Consider the following 20,073-nt stretch of genomic DNA (forward strand, 5'->3'; position numbering starts at 1 on the left):
CCCTTCCTAACAGTAGCTGGAAGTTCTCACGTGTCTCACTTTGATCTTTTTTTAACACAAAACATTGGCGGCAGTTCTTCATTAGTAAATTGACAATCACAAGCTAGGTAAATATAATACTGTATTTTACTGCCCATTTATATAGCACCCTTCCACTTTCATACCACTACGTCACACCGACCTTTTTGTTTCTTTCCAATAAAACTTCACTAAGCCTGTGTGTAAACAAGGCGGGGACTGCGCACTGTCCTGACCGTCAGCACAAATAACCAAAAAACCCCACCAGCAGGACGTGCTTCTTAGTAGGTACGCCGCGCCCCCTTCTCGCAGAGCTTGGTACGGCCTGCGTAGACTCGAGTCCCGGAAGTTGATAGCGTCGCCTAGCAACGCAAAGATGTCTGAGAGGTGAGAGTTGGGGCGTTTGTGGTGGGAGATTGTGTGTGAGAGGGGCTAGTAGGTTTTTTTTCATGTGACGGGGTGCAGAGGGGCAGCAAAAACGTGAAAATCGTGTTTTGGGAATTCTTAAGTTTGGGAAGGGGTAGAAGGCGCCTCTAGGAGAAACAAAGATGGTATTGTCGGAGCTCTGAAGTAGCATGGGAAACATTCATCGGGGGTATTAGTGAGGGAAGGTAGTAGATATCGGGGACCGTGGAGGGCAGGCTTAACAGAGAGTGCTATGGGTAGACGCGGGCAAAACCGGTGTGCCAAAAACGCGAAGGGCGAAGCAAGCGCCAAAGCAGGAATCTGGTTAGGACGTAAGAGTCAAAATTGGAGCGTGGGCGAGCCAGCGCGAAAATATGATAATGTTCCATTATATGCAAATAAATTAGTGTTTAATTTGAGTACAAATGATTAAATATCTACATTTAGCGATATTTAGTATCATGAATACGAGGCTTTAAGTGGGTTGGAAAGAGTGGGAGCGGTGGTCTCTGAAAGGGCCGCGGCATAAACAATTAAGGGCGTTGTGTCGGGAATCCGTAACGGACCCCGACAGAGCTGCGGAACGGCGCGGTAGAAATAACGCGCACACCCAAAGATTTACTGGTGTAATCATCGCGCGGTCAGGTCTGGCAGAGGCAGGCTTAAATGCACCTTCAAGGACGCTCACAGCGCCCTTCCTCCTGACGGCACTGACCACGCCTCCTTTATTTTATACTCCCGGGTTGGTGACCCCCGGGGCAAACCACCATAATTACAATAAGAGGTATGCTTTACCTCGTACATCCGGGGACCATCCAAGCCGAACTGCTTGGAATCACCCCCGTTCCAAATGAAGGTGTCGGATGGCCGGTTGCGTCACCGACCAGCGACACCACATTCCTCCAAAAATTAATAACCAACAAATAACATATAACAGAATAAGTATGCATCATCCTTCACATAAGTGGTCACGCAAACATGTGGAGGGACAGGGGTTATTACGCAGATTATACTTGGTAGCCTCTGACCGGCTTTGTGTGGAACCCAGATCTGAGGAGAGACTCGTCAGTCCAGGTGGGGTCGGACTTGGTGATTCTTCTCGTTGACCAACGGGAGAGGGGCTGGGGCCATCATCTCCGATCGGTAATGACGAGGGGTCTTTATCGTCATTGTCGCAAAACTCCTCTCTGAGATTTTAGCCTGGAGGGTAGAAATTTTTGAACAGGGATATGTTGCGGGTAATGGTCTCACTCCCACGCTGAGCCATAACGGCCGATCCCTTCCGGCGAACAATCGTCCACGGGGCGGTGCTGAAAGGTGTGCAGAACTTACTTCCCAGCAAGACGTGTTTCAGCAATACCTGATCCCCAACGCCGAGGTCAGACGGGGTCGCTTTTCTACTCTGGCTGGCGCGTTGGTTGGATGGAAGCCGCTTCTCTTGAGATTGATCTCAAATCAGGGCTGGAGAATTCCATGAGGAGTGATGCGGGATGGTATCCGTGGAGGCCCTCCCAAATGCAATGTGACTCGGTGCCCTGTTTGTAGTGGAGTGGGGTGTCTGTCGATAATTGCGCAGAAACAAGAAGATGGCATAATCAACAGCCTGATCACCAGCGAGGGCAATGCGAATCACTTTTTTCAGCGTCCTCATGAACCTCTTGACCTCGCCGCTGGCCTGCGCCCATCGTAGTGTAATTCATCGATGACGAGTGCCAATGGTACTCAGGTATTCGGCTAATTCACGGCTTTGAAATGGTGGCCCATTGTCTGTTTTTATTTCGGATATCAGGCAATGAGTGGTCATGGCTTTTTCTAGACCAGAGATCACAACATCAGCCGTGAGGGCAGGGATGATCTCCACCTCGAGGTACTTGGAAAAGTCATCGATGAGGACCATGGTGTGGCGACCATCTGGTAGGCTTCCGAAATCCAGGCTAGCGGACATCCAGGGCCCTTCAGGGGCGGGTTCAGTCTCTATGGGGGTGGGCCTACTCGACTCCCCGGTGACCTGACACCACACACATGACCTCACCATGTTCTCGACTTGTTCGTCCATGAGGGGAAACCATACTTTCGACCGTATGCGGCTTTTTGTTTTTACCATGCCTTGGTGGCCGTTGTGTGCTAACTCGACTGCTCTGGTGGTGAGGGATGACGGAATCACCAACCTATTACCTCTCAGTATGCATCCTTCTGCGTCAGTTGTGAGCTCGTCTCTGACATTGTACAGACTTCCTATGACGTGGTGGGATCCTGAGGTCAGCAACGGTGGTTGTCTCTTTAAAGCGTGCCATTGATTGTTCCGCATTGCCACTAGGACCTTTTGTAGGCACTCATCGTCTCTGGTGGCCTGGGTATTGGTCTAGACTGGTCTGTGACGTACCTAACATACTCTTCGGTTTCCTGCGCTTCATCTACCTCTACGTCTGACGCTGTTTGCACGTAGGTGTTGACTTGAACTGTGTTAGATATTGATAGTGGAGGAATTGTCTGAGCATGTTATTTTATTATTGCTGTGCTGCATCTGATAATCATAAGCCACTAGGGCCGGCCTGGGGAACCAAAAGCAGCCCTGGCAAAAATGGTCTCCTTGCCTCCTCTTGCTCTTCTCCCTATTTGGTCGCTTTCTCTCTACTTTCACCCACCCTCCCGCTCTTTCTCTCACTCTCTCTTGAAGCCTCCCACTGCCTGCTGCAGTTAACCTTGGGGATCTAGGGAAAGTGGCAGAGGCAGCAGGAACGGCCCTGGGCTTTCGAAACCAACCTCCAAGCACTTCAACCCATCAGGGAAATGAAGGGCCTGCCCTACCCTGTCTGCCACCCTGGTATTTGTGTCAGGCTAGTCAGTGGTATGACCAGGAGGTACTCTTCTGCTGAGCATAGGTCATGTGTAGGGGCCTATGTAACATTTTCTCATCTAGGTATTTGGGGGCTGTGGTTTCACAGCATTTATACATTAGAATGAGATTGTCTTTTAGTAAGAGACACTGTAGGCGAACACCCGTCTCCATTTCACGTTTTGCACCTTATGTGGCTTTTTGATTTGGTACGTTGTCAGACTGTGGTATGAGGGTTCCCTCACTCTAGTATTGAGATTGCCAGTACCCCCACTATCTTGAAGTGGTACTGGGAGTGAGATTATGACTGAGAGATATTTTAGGATTTAGATTGATTGGTGAAGTGATCTTTTTACTATTGTTCCCACTTGCAAGTTTAGGGTGAGGTCCCTTCCCGCTGTACTCTCAGGAATCATATTTATGTTTTAATTAATTAATGGTCACTTGTTCGCCAATAACGGCACTTAGGTTAGAGATCCATCTAGTGCTGAAATGGAGATAGCCATCCAGAGAATATAAAATAAGCAATGTAGATTCATTATTTGAAAACATTTTAACTTTTCAAAGCCTAACATGAATGTTGTACCCACTTCTGAAGCCCTGGCGTTAAATATCAAGTTCAATGTCACTGACACATTTGAAGCCATGCTGATTTACAGACCTCCTCAGCCTATACAGGATTTTGTTGATTATTTGACGGTCAGTGTTACACCCTTTACTCTGTAAATGTGATGAAGTCGTAGTGCATGCAAGTAGATCTTAATCTTTGCTACTCCGTGTGAACTTCCTTGCCTCTTTCTCTGTGAGCAATTGTGGACAAAGTGGTTTTAAAAAATGAATTAAAACAGTGCCTCCCCCCCAAAAAAGAATAAAACTGCTTCCAATAAATTCAATTACTATCCCTTTTGAGTACAATCCGAACCTATATTGTATATCATTTTAACTTTGTATGTCAAATGCTATACATTCTTTTAATAATTGAAATAAAAATGTAGTTATGGAATTAGCTTTTTTTAAAATTTTTATAAAGATGCTTTATTATTTTCCAAAAAGAAATTTACCAAAAACATTGCCAAGCCAAGTGATACATATTATTGCATAGCGCCCTACTGTGCGCATAAAACTTATTTCGGATTTAATAGGATCACTTGAGATGGGTAAAACAATACGGAAGAAATAACCCAAAAGGAAAGGCGTGAGAGTTGAATAAAGGGAAAGAGGGAAAGGGGTGAAAAGGGGTGAAAAGAATGTCTCCTGTCCATGTGTGATTCATGGTATGGGTTATAAATTTTGGAGGTATTCTTGGTGCCCAGCGGCTAGTTTCGATCGTGAGTGAGTTTGCCCTCTGTTAGTCGATCCCACTCAGTTATGCGGGGTAGGTCTTCCCTAGGCCCAGAACGAGATTGAGCAGGAGGACCAGGCCCACTAGTATTTGGATTAGTCAGTTGGGAATTGGGCATCCGTAAAGGGCGTCGAATACTCCCGCGTATTGCAGCGTGCTGAGCTCAAGTCTATAGGCCGGATCTGACCAGCCTCCACTAACCCAGTCGTTCACCACAATGAGTTGCGTCTCAAGGTGGTAATAGTATAGGTTTGACATCGCGAGGCCCCCTTCACACAGGCCACGCTGGCATGTTGCGAGTGCCAGCCGTGGGCGGGCGTCTTTCCATAGAAATTGACGGATCATTGAATCCAGGTTTTTAAACCATTTCTTGGGGATTCGGAATGGGAAGTTTTGCAGTAGATAAAGAAATTTAGGGAGGACCATCATCTTGAAGAGGGAGACTCGCCCAAGTAAGTTAATGGGCAGGGTTTGCCAACGCAGAAGGTCTGTCTTGGCTTTAGCTACAAGGGGTGCCATATTTAGCTCCCAAGCTAGCTCTGGTACAAGGGAGACTGAGATCCCCAGGTATTTAAAATTGTTTCGCCGAATGGGGATGGTTTGATGCCAATCTATTCAATCCCTCGCCGGGTGTAACGGAACAAGTAGTGACTTGCAGTGATTCAGGGTGAGGCCGGATGCTTCCGAGAAAAGATCAAGCAACTGCAGGATACGCGGGCCGCTCGTGGCTGGATTCGCAACATATATGAGAACGTCATCTGCATAGAGGGCCACGCGGTCTTCAGAGCCCAAGGGCCAGGACCATCCCTCAATCAGAGGGTCCTCTCTGAGCAGTTTGGCGAGCAGTTCTATCACCAGCGCGAAAAGGAGTGGGGCCAGGGGGCAGCCCTGACGCGTGCCTCTTCCTATGGGGAAAGAGTCCGACACCGTTCCATTCACCTGCACTTTGGCCATCGGCTGTGAGTACAGGAGTTTCACGAGGTTCCTAAATCTGGGGCCAATCCCATTGCCCCTCAGGACCTTATGTAGGTATGACCAATCCACTGTGTCAAACGCCTTCTCAAAATCAAGGAGGAGAAGAGCTTTCAATGAGACGGCTAGGGTATCACGGTGCGCCAGGGCCAGGTGCAGGCGTCTGATGCAATGCCTGGTGCTCCTGGTTGGCATAAAGCCGCATTGGTCCGGATGGATCAGCGCTGATAGGGCAGGTTTTAGCCTTGCTGCGAGGATCGAAGAGAGTATCTTAACTTCGACGTTTAAAAGGGAGATAGGGCGATAGTCTGCACATTTCTGTGATGGTGGTTGGGTTTTCGGGATCACAGTAATTGTGGCTTGGTCGATACCTATTGGGAAATGGCCCCTGCTCTCGGCCTCCTCATACATGTTAAGGAGGTGTCGTCCTACTGCATCGCCGCAGCTTTTATATAATTTGACTGGTAAGCCTTCTGGGCCGGGGGTCTTACCCGAGGCTAGTGCGGGATGATACCTTGGGAAGGGTGATTTCGTCTAGGAGGGGAGAGTCCCTCTCTGCTTGTGTCCGTGGGCGTTCTGTGTACAGGCGCGTGTAGTAGGCAGCAAAGCTCTGTGCGATGTCCCTATGGGTTCTGGAGAGCCCTCCGGACCCATCTGAGATTTCGGCTATAATTCTGTTAGCCATGGGACGTGTGGCCAGCCAGTGCAGGAGTTTCCCACTTTTGTCCCCCCACCCATATACTCGAGCGGTGGAGGCCCTCCACATGAGCTTGGCTGATACTAGGGTGAGGGCCTTGACCTCTTCGCGCATTTTCAGGAGCTGGCGGAGGCTCTGGGCCGAGGGAGAGGCCAGATGCCTGCGTTCGTAGTGAAGTGTCCGCGATTCTAGATCGGCTATTTGGGAGATACGAGCTCGCTCCCTCACTCGGATGAGGTGTTTGGCGTGGCCTCTAATTGTTGCCTTGTATGCTGCCCAGACCGTGCCTGGCGACTGCACTGAGCCTACATTATCTTCAAAGTACTGCATCAATCGGGTTCTCACTGCCTCTTTATATTCCTCTTCCTGAAGGTACCAAGCGTTTAGCCTCCAAGTGGGCCTATGAGTCGGATCAGCGTTACCGAGGTGCACCTGTATCGGCGCATGGTCGGACACCCCATGTGGAAGGATCTCTGTTCCCGTAACGTTAATTATGTCTAGTGCGGGGGAGAATAGGAGGTCTATTCTGGCATGTGACCCATGTGCCGCTGACGTGTGCGTGTATTGCCTGGCGTTGGGGTGCCAGGTTCGCCATACGTCACACAAACCGAGGCTATCTGCCCAGTCTCTGAGCGTCGACGCTGTGGACGAACGGCCGGCTGTTTTATTTCCTGATACATCTAGTTCAGGGTGTAATACTGCATTGAAATCCCCTCCTATTAATGTGGTACCCTGTGGAAGGTCAGCTATAATCTGTTTAAGGGAGGTCAGAAAGGTCTCCAATCCCCCAGGAGGGGCATATACACTTACTAGGTTTATGGGTTTCCCTTGTATCAGCCCAGCCACCACTATGTATCTACCCTGTGTGTCGGCACGTGTAGCTGTTATTGTAATGGGCAGAGAGCGGTGAAGCAATATAGCCACACCCCTGGAGCCTCTAGAGAAGCCCGCGTGATGGACCCTATCATATCCCCCTCTGGCGAGCATGGGACATTTGGTTCCAAGGAGATGCGTCTCCTGTAGCATAATCGCCGCGGGGGCATGCCTGCGCAGGGTACTATATATCGCTGATCTCTTGATTTTGTCCAGGAGGACGTTTACATTCCAGGACAGAATTTTAATCATTGGAAGGGCATGTGAGTGAGGTTAGGTGAATGTGAGCTGGGCCGTGCCAAAGGGGTGCCTCTCCAGGTGTTTCGTAGCGCGGGACAGAAAAGAAGAGGAAAGAAAGGAAAAAAGGGGGGAACCCTCACAGGTCAAGAAACCTAAACATACATTAATTTGTAACTGTGGTGTAAACACAACTCCTCCCAACTCCCCATACTTCCACCCAAGAAGCATCTGTCGCCCTAACACCCATTTTAACCAGTTTTATCTACTAAACCTGGCGTTATTGTGGAGTGATGGACCCCTCCTGAAACACGGATCTCTTGCAATGTTTGTTTAGAAGGTTAGCCTAATTGCCCCTATCGGGCATCAGAGCTTAGTCTCACAGCAAATATTCAGTATGCACTCGGCGAGCCCCCGACAGGCGCCCCTCCAGCAGAGCTCCGCTGTCCAGATCAGGACAAACAGGTTTTTCCGCCCAGCGCCTAGGACAGGCCTGGATCGTCGCCACTAGGTCCATGGCTGGTGTCTCTTTGTTCCCGAGCAAATCCCGTCGCCATCTCCGTGCTCGACTCCGGTGTGACCTCTCGATCTTCACTCGTCCGGGCCGTCGGTTCTGTTCCGCCTCGGCCTCCGCGTCTTCGGCTTCTTTTCCTCTCCCTCCGGGGGAGCGAATGGTCTCCGGCCGAAGCCCCCGCTTGCTCCTTAGGCTCCCTGCTAGGCCTCGGAGCCTCTTCCGTCAGCCATGTCCATGCCTCCTCCGGCGAGTCAAAGAAGTGAGCTTTTCCGTTTAGGATAACTTTCAAGCGTGCAGGGAACAACAACATGTAAGAGAGCTGCATGGCTCTTAACTTCTGCTTAACCCGCTCGTAGGACCGGCGTCTGTTCTGTACCTCGCGGGTGTAATCCAGGAACACCAGGATTTTGTGATTATCCCATAAGAGATCGGTCACATGTCTGGCCTGTACGAGAACTCTGTCGCGGTCTCTAAAGTTAATAAAGCGGGCTATCATCGGCCGATGCGGGCCCCTGGGGGGTGGTCGGGGGGCCAGCGACCTGTGGGCCCTTTCAATCGAGAACCACGGTGATAGTGACTGCTCTGGCATCCAGGATTTGATCCAGCTCTCCAAGAACTCGGCTGCTTTATTCTCTTCCACCCCTTCTGGAAATCCCACAAAGCGCAGGTTGTTCCTCCTGGAGCGATTTTCAGCGTCCTCGGCCCTTCGGTGGAGTTCGCCAGTTCGGGATTGTAGTTGGGCCACTTTAATTTTAAGTTCAGCAAGGTCGTCTTCCGTCTGCAAGACTCTAGTTTCAACCTCTGTTATGCGGCCCACAGCATTCCTGAGGTCTTGCCTGATAAGACCCATGTCCACACGGACCTCTCCTATCTTGGACTCCACTGCCAATTGCGAGGACTGAATAGCCATTAGGATTGTGTTTACTCCTTCTGGTGTGGAGGTTCCTGATAGTGTCGTAGTCTCCCCGTGGGGGGGTGCCGGGACGGTATATTGTTCAATTTTCTGCTGTGATGCCGGGGGCTGCCTGGTAGCCCTGTCCTTTCCCATTTTGTCCCTTGCTCCCTATCGGTCTGGGGGTAGGTCGTTCAGGGGGTATCTGAGATCTCCCTGCAGGATGAGGACTGAGAGATAGTCCCCCGTTTCGGCCCACCTCCGGCGTAGGCCAGGTCTCTGTGCCAGCATCAGGGTTCTCGCTCAGTGCCCCCCTCGCGGCTGTAGTGGGATTTCTAGTAGGGTCCCAGCAGAGTTCTTCAGGTATCCATTCCCTATAGGATAGGGGGTTCGTTCCTCAGGTCTCGGGCCTCTCTCTCTGATGGCCCTCGTGGGCCGGCCTCGCTTCTCCGAGTGCCTCCCCCGCTGGACCGGGCTCTCTTTAGTGTCTGGTCCCGTCGGCAGCTCAGGGCACGCGCCGCACCCGCGGCTGGTCCACTCACCCGTCTCCCCGGGTGGGGGGGCTCAGGATCTTCTATCCTCTGTGGCCCCAGGCCCAGGCCAGGGGCCCGCCTTAGCCGCGGGGCTCAACCTCGGGCCCAGCGGTCCTCCCCCGAACCCAGTCGCCGACGCGACTCACCAGCGGCCGGCAGTGCCCGGCCCCGCTCCTCCGGTCCCTCGCTCGGTGCCCCTGTGCGCGGGGTCCGGAGCACCGCACCCGGCTCCAACAGCCTCAGGCTCTGGCCACTGCTCGGCTCCCCGTCCCGCGGGGCCGTCTCAAGTCGCGCCGACTCCGCTCCTCTCACGCCTCCGGGCCCGACCTTCACCAGGGCACCTTCCGGGGTCGGATTTCTTCCGACTTTTCGGCCTCGGGTCCTGCGGCATTCCAGGACATACAAGGGGTCTCCTAGGATTCTGCTACGGGTGCTGTACGGCTTGTCCTTCCGGGCGGATGACGGAGGGGTCCAGAGCACTCTTAGAGTGCGACCGCCATCTTGACGCCCTTGGCCACGCCATGGAATTAGCTTTTTTTTCTCTAAATGCCACTTGTCTAAATGTATTTACGTTGATTCTTAAAATATACTGTAATAATAACACAGATTACACATTGAATGTTGAAGTCACTTGTTTGCTCTCAAAGTTTGTTTGGGAGGAGATATGGTTTATCAACATATTAGATGTTCTGGAACCAGGAAACTTATCTTTAAATCCTGGCTTGTTAAGGGTCCACCATCACTTCACATTTCATGAAACCTCTTACCAAGAGTGGTATCTAAACTGAATATGAAACAGAAGCATTTTCTTCAGTTTACTCCAAATGTATACAGAAATCCAATTGGGACCTGGTTTTAAATGGATAGCCATTGACCACCAAGTGGTTGAATCTGACACCCTCAACAGGTGAAACCAAGCCCCATAAATATCCCAACACCAGTAAAGTTAAATATGTCTAAAAATTAGGGTGTGACTCCTTAAAAGCACAATAATTTAAGGCAGAACTCATCACTGCCCAAATAATAACAAAATCATAATAAGCTTTTTTAAAGATGATTTTCTTGTAATGCACATAGACATTCTATGAGAAGGAATAATTATTGCAGACAATGCATAATTATTATCATATTGCTATGGCCAAAGAAATTACTTCTGTATTTTTCCTAACAAAGGTTTCATATAGGAGATCACGTAATTTGTTTTTTTTCCCGCCAACATTTTGACTTCAATTTTTTTGGGGGAAAGTATGGTACCTATTCTGCATGTTACAGCACTCAGATTATTGTACATTACAAAAAAATCTTGTTTTTGGAGATGATTATTTTATAGCTGTCTAGAGTGGATTGATAATTTGTCATAGTCATGCGTATGCATATATTTCCTCCCTGTGGTTTGAAGAATGGGACATCATCATCCACATCCAGTATATTTTTGGACATCCTCCACTCAAAGCATGTCATCTCTCGTCTGTTTCAGTCAAATTGATTGTGTTGATAGTTCCCCAGAAAAGACAAAGAGGAGTGACAATAGAGGGTATCATTTGTGAATGCCTCTTTCAGTCTTTAAATGTCCCGTCTTTGTTTCCTCCATCAGAAGATGAACAGTGACTGCTCCATAGATCTTAGTAACCAGCCTGGTGAACTATGTAGGAAATTCCACGCTACTCAAAGTTTGATACAGACAATCCTGATTCATCATGTTGAATTACTTTTCCGAACCTTAAAACAAAACTACTATTGTGAGCTCTAAAATTCTATTGATTTCACAAGGTAATGTGTCTAAGCTGCTAGCAGTCCTGGAGTTGTTCTTGAGAGATGCCTTTTTAAATTTAACCACATACATGTTATTACAGTCCTGTTCTAGTTACCTTAATGTTCTTGAAGATTTTATCATTTGTACTGAACAATGTTATAGTCAAATTGTTTAATCAGTATGATCCAATGTAGACCAGATCATTATTTTTTTAAAGACACTCATAAGATGAAAGGCCTGTATCTCCTTGTACTTATTGACATTCCTCTAGGATTTGATTACATATTTCCACTATATATAGCATGATCAGTTTGACAAAATATAGGTGCTTCTTCGATATCACATCTTCTCCAGATATTTTCCTGCTCAGGAGAGATAATATTGCTTCCTTAATATCAGATAGTGTAGGCTCTAAAAATTGTTTTTGTTCTAACTTTACAAACACCTTAGTAATACACTTCTGCAGTAGATGTTTGTTCTGTGTATCATTCATCAGTATGGAGATGAACTTCCTCAAATATCCTACTTCGTTAACTATTTCTAAGCATTTGCCAAGCAAGTTTCATAATTTTGTTTTCTCACATTTTTTAGATAGATGTTATTAGACTACATACTTTCTTCCAAATTCAGTCTTCTACAGTCTTGATGGGCATTTATTTTCCAATACAGCTGGCACATTCTCCAGCTCCAATTTTTTTTAGAGCCCTTTTTTATTTAGACCTGATCACTTAGGTGGTTGCCTACCCACCAAGGCATGCTTTAATAGCACCCAAAACAGCTTCTTATAAACTTGTCTTTATATTTACTCTGAGTCTTTATATTTACTCTGGAGTGCTCATTGGTATTTTGTCTGAGTTCCAATTTCTATACTTCATCCACCAGAATTGTATTATCTTGATGCCAAGCTTTAGGAGGTTGAGCAGAGAAAGTTTGTGTTTGTATAATGCATTCAATTATGATTGGGGAGTCATCTGAAATTACAGCCGAAAGATATACCAGAAGAAGTGCACTTTGTACTTTTAGTAGTGAAAAGTTGTCTATTGTTGCTTTTCTATGCCTTAATGCTTGAAACGAGACACTTGATTAAATTGTTTAAATTCTTTTCCCTTAGTTTGTCTTTTACTTCCTCTAGTTTTCTCCCATCCTTCCACCCAGCCCATAGTGCACAATTACATTCCATTGTTTTCACAGCCACAGGTATTCCAAGGAATTTTGCCGTGTGAAACTCGGCGTGCTCCCTTCCGAACACGGAGGAGCATAGGTTGGCCCATTCTTGAGCCATACCTCACCTATCACATCTATCATGATATTTACTAGAGATGATGAGCATGAATACCACACGTATACGAGCCCTGAAGAAGTCCTATGTTGAGGACGAAACGCGTTGGCTGTTGTTTTTATGATTTATTCCACAGTGAAGTTGAATAACATGAAGACGACAAAGTGAACAAAAGTGACATCACATGTTGTCTGGAGTTTTTTGATATATTAGGACTGGTGGTGCACTATCAAAATATTTTATATTCCAAGGAATCTGCTTGGAAATCAGTGAACAGGCAGGATCCGTCTAATGTCTATCATCTGCAATTAAACTTTTTTAGATGGCATAAGGCACCCCATATCTGGTGGTCTCTTATCTTATTCAGTCATGTTCAAACCGTAATGTAAGTTTTTCAATTTAGGTGTGCATGTAAGAGCCAAAGTTTTCCTTTGACCAATAGGAGACTACTGGATTTCACATATGCTCCAACTACCTCCTATTCATTTTCTACATTGATAGGGGATTCCACGGTCTAGCGCACCAATGTGTAATGTGAGGGGGGGGATCAGCTTTATTTTTCCCAAGAAATGTGATTGTTATTTTTACTGATCCTAGGCAGTTCCAAAGTATAGCCTTATCTGACCTATTTTGGTGGGTCAGAAAAGGTGATCTAATCCCCAGTAACACAATGGCAATATCTTGGAATAACAGATAGCCCAATATTTTCTTAGATGCTTCCAGGACTTCAGACCACAATAACATAATATGAAAATAGTTACACCAAATGTGACTTGCATCCCTGATCATGTCACACCCCTCCAACATTTCAGATAAACCTGTGGGTAGTAACTATTCAATTTAACTAGATACTTGTACCAATTAAATAGTATTTTGTGCTTCCCTGTCTGCCACACTCAGGATGCTCTTATGTAAGTTTCTCCAAACTTCCAGCCGCTGTTTCTCATTGATGGGGACTCCACACAGGGCCTGACAGGTTTTTCTCTGGAGGACGTTTTGATATGGCATTGCTTCCAAAAGGAGATATTATGTGTTTTGTGCCGATCATCTGCTTTACAAAATTCTCTAGGGAAATGAGGCTGCAGATAGAAGTTTCTTTAAGTCCTGGTTGCAATACCTAGTGTATAATGAAGTCGTTTCCGTTCCTCAACATAGAAATAGTGTTTACAACCATCAGATGATTGAGGATTGATGAAAACAAATGAGTGGTTAAGGTGCACCTTTCTTTTAAGCAATTTGCACTGTTCATTCTTTTTGTGAGGCAAACATGAGAGGCAGAAAGTACCTGCACCCAAGTGTTAACATGTGGCACAGTTAGAGAAGAGTAGAGTTTTTTGACAATACTGTTGCTTTTGGTAGTGGACCTTGTCGAAGCTGTGGCGAAGTATACATACACAGCATAAAGTTATTGATTTTTCCCCCCCCCCTTTATATAGTTCTGTATCTAAATTTTCATTATCAATAGGTTATGTATTGTTAATCAATTGGGATGAAATATATCCCATTCTTTTGTTAAAATATTCTTGTAGGAAGCACAGTCTTGCAGTAAAGGCAGCAAAAAAAACTTTCGACGGCATCCAGCAGAATCCACATACAACTACTTGGTTGATCTTACCACTCAATGCTGGAATATCAATTGATCAATTTTCCTTGCCTTCGATTAGTGTCAATATTAATATCACTTTCTCTTTTCTTGTTGTTATCAAACATTATCTCCAGAAATTGTATATATTTTTATTGCTTCATTCAGTGTATACAGAAATATAAATTCCACTTATCTTTTGTTCTTTGCAAATTTCTTCTTCCAACAATCTTCTAACTTCTTTACCTTTCATTTTTTAAATTGTTATTTAGCTGGGTTGCATTGGCTTCCTGTCTTACTTTGCTGTTGCAGTCCTCTGGTACTCATCATTGTTGCCAAATCTTTTGATCTCTGCTGCTGATTACATCTGGCATCAGTTTTTGTCTCATTTGATGGTTTGAACTGTTTATTAATGGACTTTTTTATTTTCTTAGTTGATTTTTCTTATTGGTAGCTTCAACTGTGTTTTGTATTCTATGTTTTGATTTCAATGTTTACTTTTTCACTTCATTCCTTCACAGCTCTAACAGTTTATAGAATCTGTTTTACTTATAACTATTCACCACCATTGACTGTTTCAAAGAAGTTCTCTTTTCTGAAAACTGACTTTCTCAGTTTCCCATGTAAGGCTGTTTCATTGTTTTACTCATTAGTCAAACACCCCTGATACTTTTTATTATTGTTAATCAATTGTCTTTTACAGATAACAAATATGATAAATTGTTGAAATCTTTGCTGAATCACCCCTCATGGAAGACTGTTTATAATTCTGTATCAAAGTTTGACAGTATATGAACAGAATATGAACAGAATAAAAACACAAACCTGTTCATGATTCACTTAAACTTGGAGTTGTCTGTGCATTGCTGAATCACAGAGGTGCTTCACATGGGATATATCGTAATCCTTGGCTATTCAGGAAACAAAGGTTCTTCTTGTACACCTATCTCTTAATTTGGCATGTAGAATTTGGTAATAAAGGCTAAAATTTTCATTTGAATTGTTGATGAGGATTCTCAGGTGCTGATGGTGGGGGCGTGGAAGGAAGGCTTCAGTGCATTGTTAAGATAGTTTTACGATTTGTTTATGGATTTCTGGAGCATAAGTGTAGGGTTCAGATATGTTCATTTATAGCATTAATGTGGCACATTAAGGGCAGGTAAGAGGGCTCTGAGATGATGTAAATATACTGAAATGCTCAAGTAAAATCTTGGTTCAGGAAAGAGCAATCCTTAGTACCAAAGGCTGTCAATTTGGTTAGTTTATTGGGTGGAACTGGGGTTACCCAGACAAGGTAGACCTTAGTTTATTCATTCCTAAGTGCAACAAAGCAAGGCTGAGACCTAGTCACCTGGGTGCTGCTCTGTGCCTTTTGACTGTGGTTGTTGCACTGGAAAGTCTTCTTCTCCCAGACACCGTGTGAGCCCAACGTTGTGGCTTGAATTATTAATGTGTTTAAATGAAAGCACACCAAATGGCATATCCCTTTCTTGAAATGTGCCCCTCCCTCCAGTTTGTCAGAGGATCCAGGGTGCATACTAACTTGACTCAAAAGAATTCTAAAGAAACGTGAGTTATCATTGTTAGGAGTGAACCTCTAGCCAGTATTGATTGTGGATTTGCCACACTTTATAGTGACCTGAGCCAGAACTCTGGAGGGGAAACAATACACTGAACACAGAAGAGCCTTTATTTAACCCCTTTTATCTTAAAGTCATGTACCTTGCATTACAGAACTTGTTTAGGAGGAGACTAATATGCACTCTAAGGTGAACCTCCTGTCCACCCTGATAAATATGCTTTCACGTTTGGAGACAACTTCTTCCATCGCATTGAAGTATTCATTGATTTAGATTTATGTAGTGCTTCCATGAAGGTTTATGTTGACTTATTATGCACCAAGACACTGTGAGTATGTAATGCTATATGAAAGCAGGATTCAAATTGTCACATAAACCGTGCACGTCATATTTCAAAGTGAGTAGCCCAGAAGGTAGTCTAGGGACTGGTTCCCTGCAATAATATGGAGCACAGCTTATTCTTCCCCCAGCCTTAAATGTAATGACTGCCCATGTTCTGTTGACAGGTTGACTTGCTTAAACAGAAGACATTATCAGAAGAGGGTGGACCTTGCTGAGTGCAGTACCTTGACTCTGACGGATAGCGGAATAGTCTCCAAGGGATGCTGAAGGGCGCTATGGTTTCATTGTAAAATTCAGATATTCTACAGTGAACGATCACACAAAGCATATCAGTTGTGCACTATTGTGATAGTCTGCAGGGAGCCTTAATGTGTTGCTTGCGGCACTTGTGGGCAGCTGGCATAGTCAACATGGGGTGATTAGCTTGGTTAATAATGTACCACTGAGATGGTCAACATGGTCTACAGCGAGAATTTACAGGTGACTGAATGATTGTATACTGCTGAAATGGCTTAGTCCTTCAGAAGTTGTAGAGGGGCATTCATGAGTTGCTGGGTGCATTCAGAGGGCACAGGTCCTCCAGTCATATTTTGGATGTCGCTGGCAGCATGGCAGAGGGTTTGAAGATACCAGCTACAGCACCCTCAAGGTACGGCTAATGGTCCCAGGGCACACCGCAGACTTGGTCTTTCAGGATCTCCCACAGGGCCTCAATACCACACAGAGGTAGGCTGATAATGGTATTTTGTGACTCTGAGGATATGAAGCATGTGTTCGTGAATACCTGGGTTATTAATCTACAGATGAGAAAGTCTACAAAGTCTGTTCATAAGATGCTGCATGACTGTGCCCTGCTGTGATTGTTTACAGTGGGTGGGCATTCATGAGCTGCAGTGGCATTCGTGGTTTCCTGGTCGTCTCGTACCACAGGTAGTCGATGGAGGTATTCAGGAGCATTCAGGAGCAGTTGGGGGTATTCTGGAGCAATTGGGCCAATAATGATGATGTATTCTAACGGACAGTCACTGTCTGCCCGAGTAACTGTACTGCTTAGATAGTATACATGGATTCTTTGATTGTGCCTTTGGTGTGCATTTAGCCTAGGGCTAGATAACAAGTGGCATTGATAAGCTACAGTGTTTGAGGGGCATTTCCTTTCAGTTGGCAGTGTTTGTGTGCAGTTGAGATAGTCTGCAGAGGGGAATTACTGTTGGCAGGACATCATTGCAGCCCTATCATAGTCTACAGGTAGTCAGGACCATGGCAGACGTTTGCCTGAACAGCATCTTGTCTATAGCAGGCACCATTATTAGGTAGTCTTGATTTGAAATAAGAATTCTGCCATAAAAGATTGTGCCTGCATTCCATTAATCCTTTGTCTATTTTTCTTCAAAAGTCCCAAGTCTGCAGGGAGCCATGTCACTGATGAAGAGGAGGCAGAGCTGCTGATGACAGATAATGAGGTAATGTATATAACCCTGTGGAAGATCACTTATAAAATGTCATAGATACGCAAGCTAAACTATAGGGGGAAATATCCAATAAAGGTGCGCTGGAAACTTTAAGTTCTCCTTGGTCTTCAGCACTCCAACCCTTACATTGGTATACAGTCGTGTTTACAGTGTCCCAGTCCTGACAGTTGAGGGTGGTCCTAGTGCTCACGGGAAGTTGTGCCACTCCTGGTTTTGTGTTTAGGTTCTGTGTTGTAATATTTTTTAATTCCATTCAACATACTGTAATTGGCAAAATGTTTTCAATTGAGCCAACTGTGCAATGTATGACTTTCCAGCCTTCATGTTTAAAGTGTGCCCACAGATTGCTCAATATTGTTAACAAGTTATTTAAATATTTCAGAACACATAATCATGTTAATGCAGATACTGCTTATATGACCTAAGTAAGCACATAAAAATCTATTTTGTAGCACATACCCTAGCTCTAAGAAGCACTGGTTTTAATTGTTGTTGGGAGGTGAATGTCCCCTGCATGGTTCAGTGGAGTGTGCACTCCTGAGCCATGTTCCCGACGGTAAGGGTCTGACCCTTTTTTCACCTCTGCACATGAGAATCCTGCATTTACGCGGAGTGCATTTTGTATGGATTAAGACTGACTGCTCTAGAGAGGCACACCAAGTCTACTCCTCCTTTGTTTAGCGTGTCTATTGTGCTCTTACCAAGCTGTGAATTACTGACAGAGGTGACAGTCTAGTTTTCTGTGTAGTAACAGGTTTTTTCCAGTTACCTGCATGAGATGAGTGCCTACATACCTATCCTGTTGAACAAGGTTAAGATAGTCCATTTCAACCCGGTTGTTTGTTTTATTCATATGAAACATGGGGGCGGGCATATGTTTGTTTGCTCTGTGATTGTGGGAAAGAGAATGTGTGGACTGTGTGTGACTACAATGACATGAATGCATTTCAGATCTCCTGTGTAAGAGTGGCTCACAAAAGGATGCTAGTGTACCACAAGCCAAAATTGTTGTTGCTCTGTGAACTTCATGACACAACTATGCAATCCATTAATTATTCTGTATAAATCCTACTATACCTTATTTCCCAGTGTTATTTCACCGTTTCTGAAGTGCTCTGCAGCCAGTAGAGCTGTGCTGTCTGCCACTTGTATGACAACCAGGCCCCTCTGAGGAGATCCTGATGTACCTGGGTTGCCTTTCTCTGGGACCTTTGGCAGTATCTTAAGGGTGCAGTACCAAGTCCCTTCAAACCCTCTGGCACCACTAGTAGTGTAATCCGAATTCAGAACAGTGAACAGTGGAGTGGGTTTGTGTGCAGTCCAGTCCTTCAGCTGTGGCCCTCCCCCGTGGCTTGTGAGTGTAGTCTGGACTGGTTGTGATAGGGCCGCCTGGGCAAACTTGCTGGCTTGATGTACTCTGATGGAGCCACCATTGGTGGTCTGATGGGGCCCTGAAACCTTGAGTGAAGGTGCCTGAAGTGGCTCTGGGTGGCTGCTAGAAGATGATCTGCTGAGGCCAACACCGTTTGGAGAACTCAGTGTGCAGGTCTCTTGCTTGGGTTGGCCCACATTTATTGGGAGAATTGATTTTGCTGGGGTAGCTATTTGCAGTACTGGGTCCTGGACTTGGGATCTTTTGGCCTTTGCAGCATTGCTTTTTCCCAGATTTAGTGAACTGGCTTGACAGTGGGTCATATTTTAAAGATATAGACTACAATTGTTTATCTTCATCTTTTTCCAACGGATTTTCAACTGTTGCCTTTAAGGTGAGCTTTGTATGTTGTGGAGCTACTGAGACGAGTATACTCCGAAACTTGGTTGCTTGAGAAGATCTGACAGCTGAGCAGCTCAAGGTTATTTTACCCCTAATATTTTGGGATTTATGGTTTTCAGGAACTCTTCCGTTGAATGTAGATACTTCCTTGCAGTTTATCCTATTCAAGGATCATTGCCCTGACTGTGACTGCATTACATCAACTATGGGAAAAGTGGGAACAATGGTGGTGTGGGCCATGCACCACTTATCTGCCATTTCTCTTGGACAAATAGGCTTCAGCCTCTTGACCCTCATGGTACCAAGTATGCGCTGCCTTCTGCTCAATCCAGTCCTTCATCAGGTCTCAGCTTGTCTGAAATTATTTTCTTTGCCGGACTCATGTATTTCCTAAGGCCAATCACATAGTCTACCATATCCCTTTGAGTTGACTCTGAAGTACCTTCCCAACCTTCTGTGACTGTGGTGAGTGGGCCATGGACTGGGTGCCTAATCAGAAGTTTGAACCCAACTCCCTTCTGTCGACTTTCTCTACAGGTGAATTAAAGACATGAAAGGAGATGATCCTACTTCCTTTTGAGGTTCTTTAGCAGGGTTACCGTCATGCTCTGAAGTATCTCATTAAACATTTCCACCAAACCATTGATTTGTGAGGGTATATCATGGAGAACTGGTATATCATACCAACTTGCATCCACACCTCCCTGTCTTGTTTGAAAAGAACTAACATTTGTTCCCCTATTGGAAGTTACTGTATTAGGGAATCCAAACCTGGACAGATCCCTAGGAGTGCCAATCTACTATCTTTCCAGTTGTGCTCCTCATAGGCCCCGCCTCAGGATACCAAGTGTCATGAGACCCCTCAACCAAGATATAGTTGTTGCCTGATGCTAGGGTTCAATGGACCAACAATGCCAATACCCACTCGATCGAACGGAACACCTACTGCTGGTAGAGACATTAACAGTGCAT

At 45.6% G+C, this 20,073-nt stretch overlaps 1 protein-coding gene across 1 annotated transcript in view; it reads left to right on the forward strand.

Annotated features, from left to right (window-relative positions):
- The first annotated feature begins 315 nt into the window (after window positions 1-315).
- Window positions 316-20,073, forward strand: part of CCDC40 (coiled-coil domain 40 molecular ruler complex subunit) — a 447,448-nt gene continuing 427,690 nt past the window's right edge. The window contains exons 1-2 of the mRNA XM_069199714.1: window positions 316-405; window positions 17,252-17,318. Coding sequence (XP_069055815.1) covers window positions 395-405; window positions 17,252-17,318 — 78 coding nt within the window. The 5' untranslated portion in view covers window positions 316-394. The remainder of the gene's footprint in view (window positions 406-17,251; window positions 17,319-20,073) is intronic.

The sequence above is a fragment of the Pleurodeles waltl genome, chromosome 7 (assembly GCF_031143425.1).
Source record: "Pleurodeles waltl isolate 20211129_DDA chromosome 7, aPleWal1.hap1.20221129, whole genome shotgun sequence".
In the NCBI taxonomy this organism is placed as follows: domain Eukaryota; kingdom Metazoa; phylum Chordata; class Amphibia; order Caudata; family Salamandridae; genus Pleurodeles; species Pleurodeles waltl.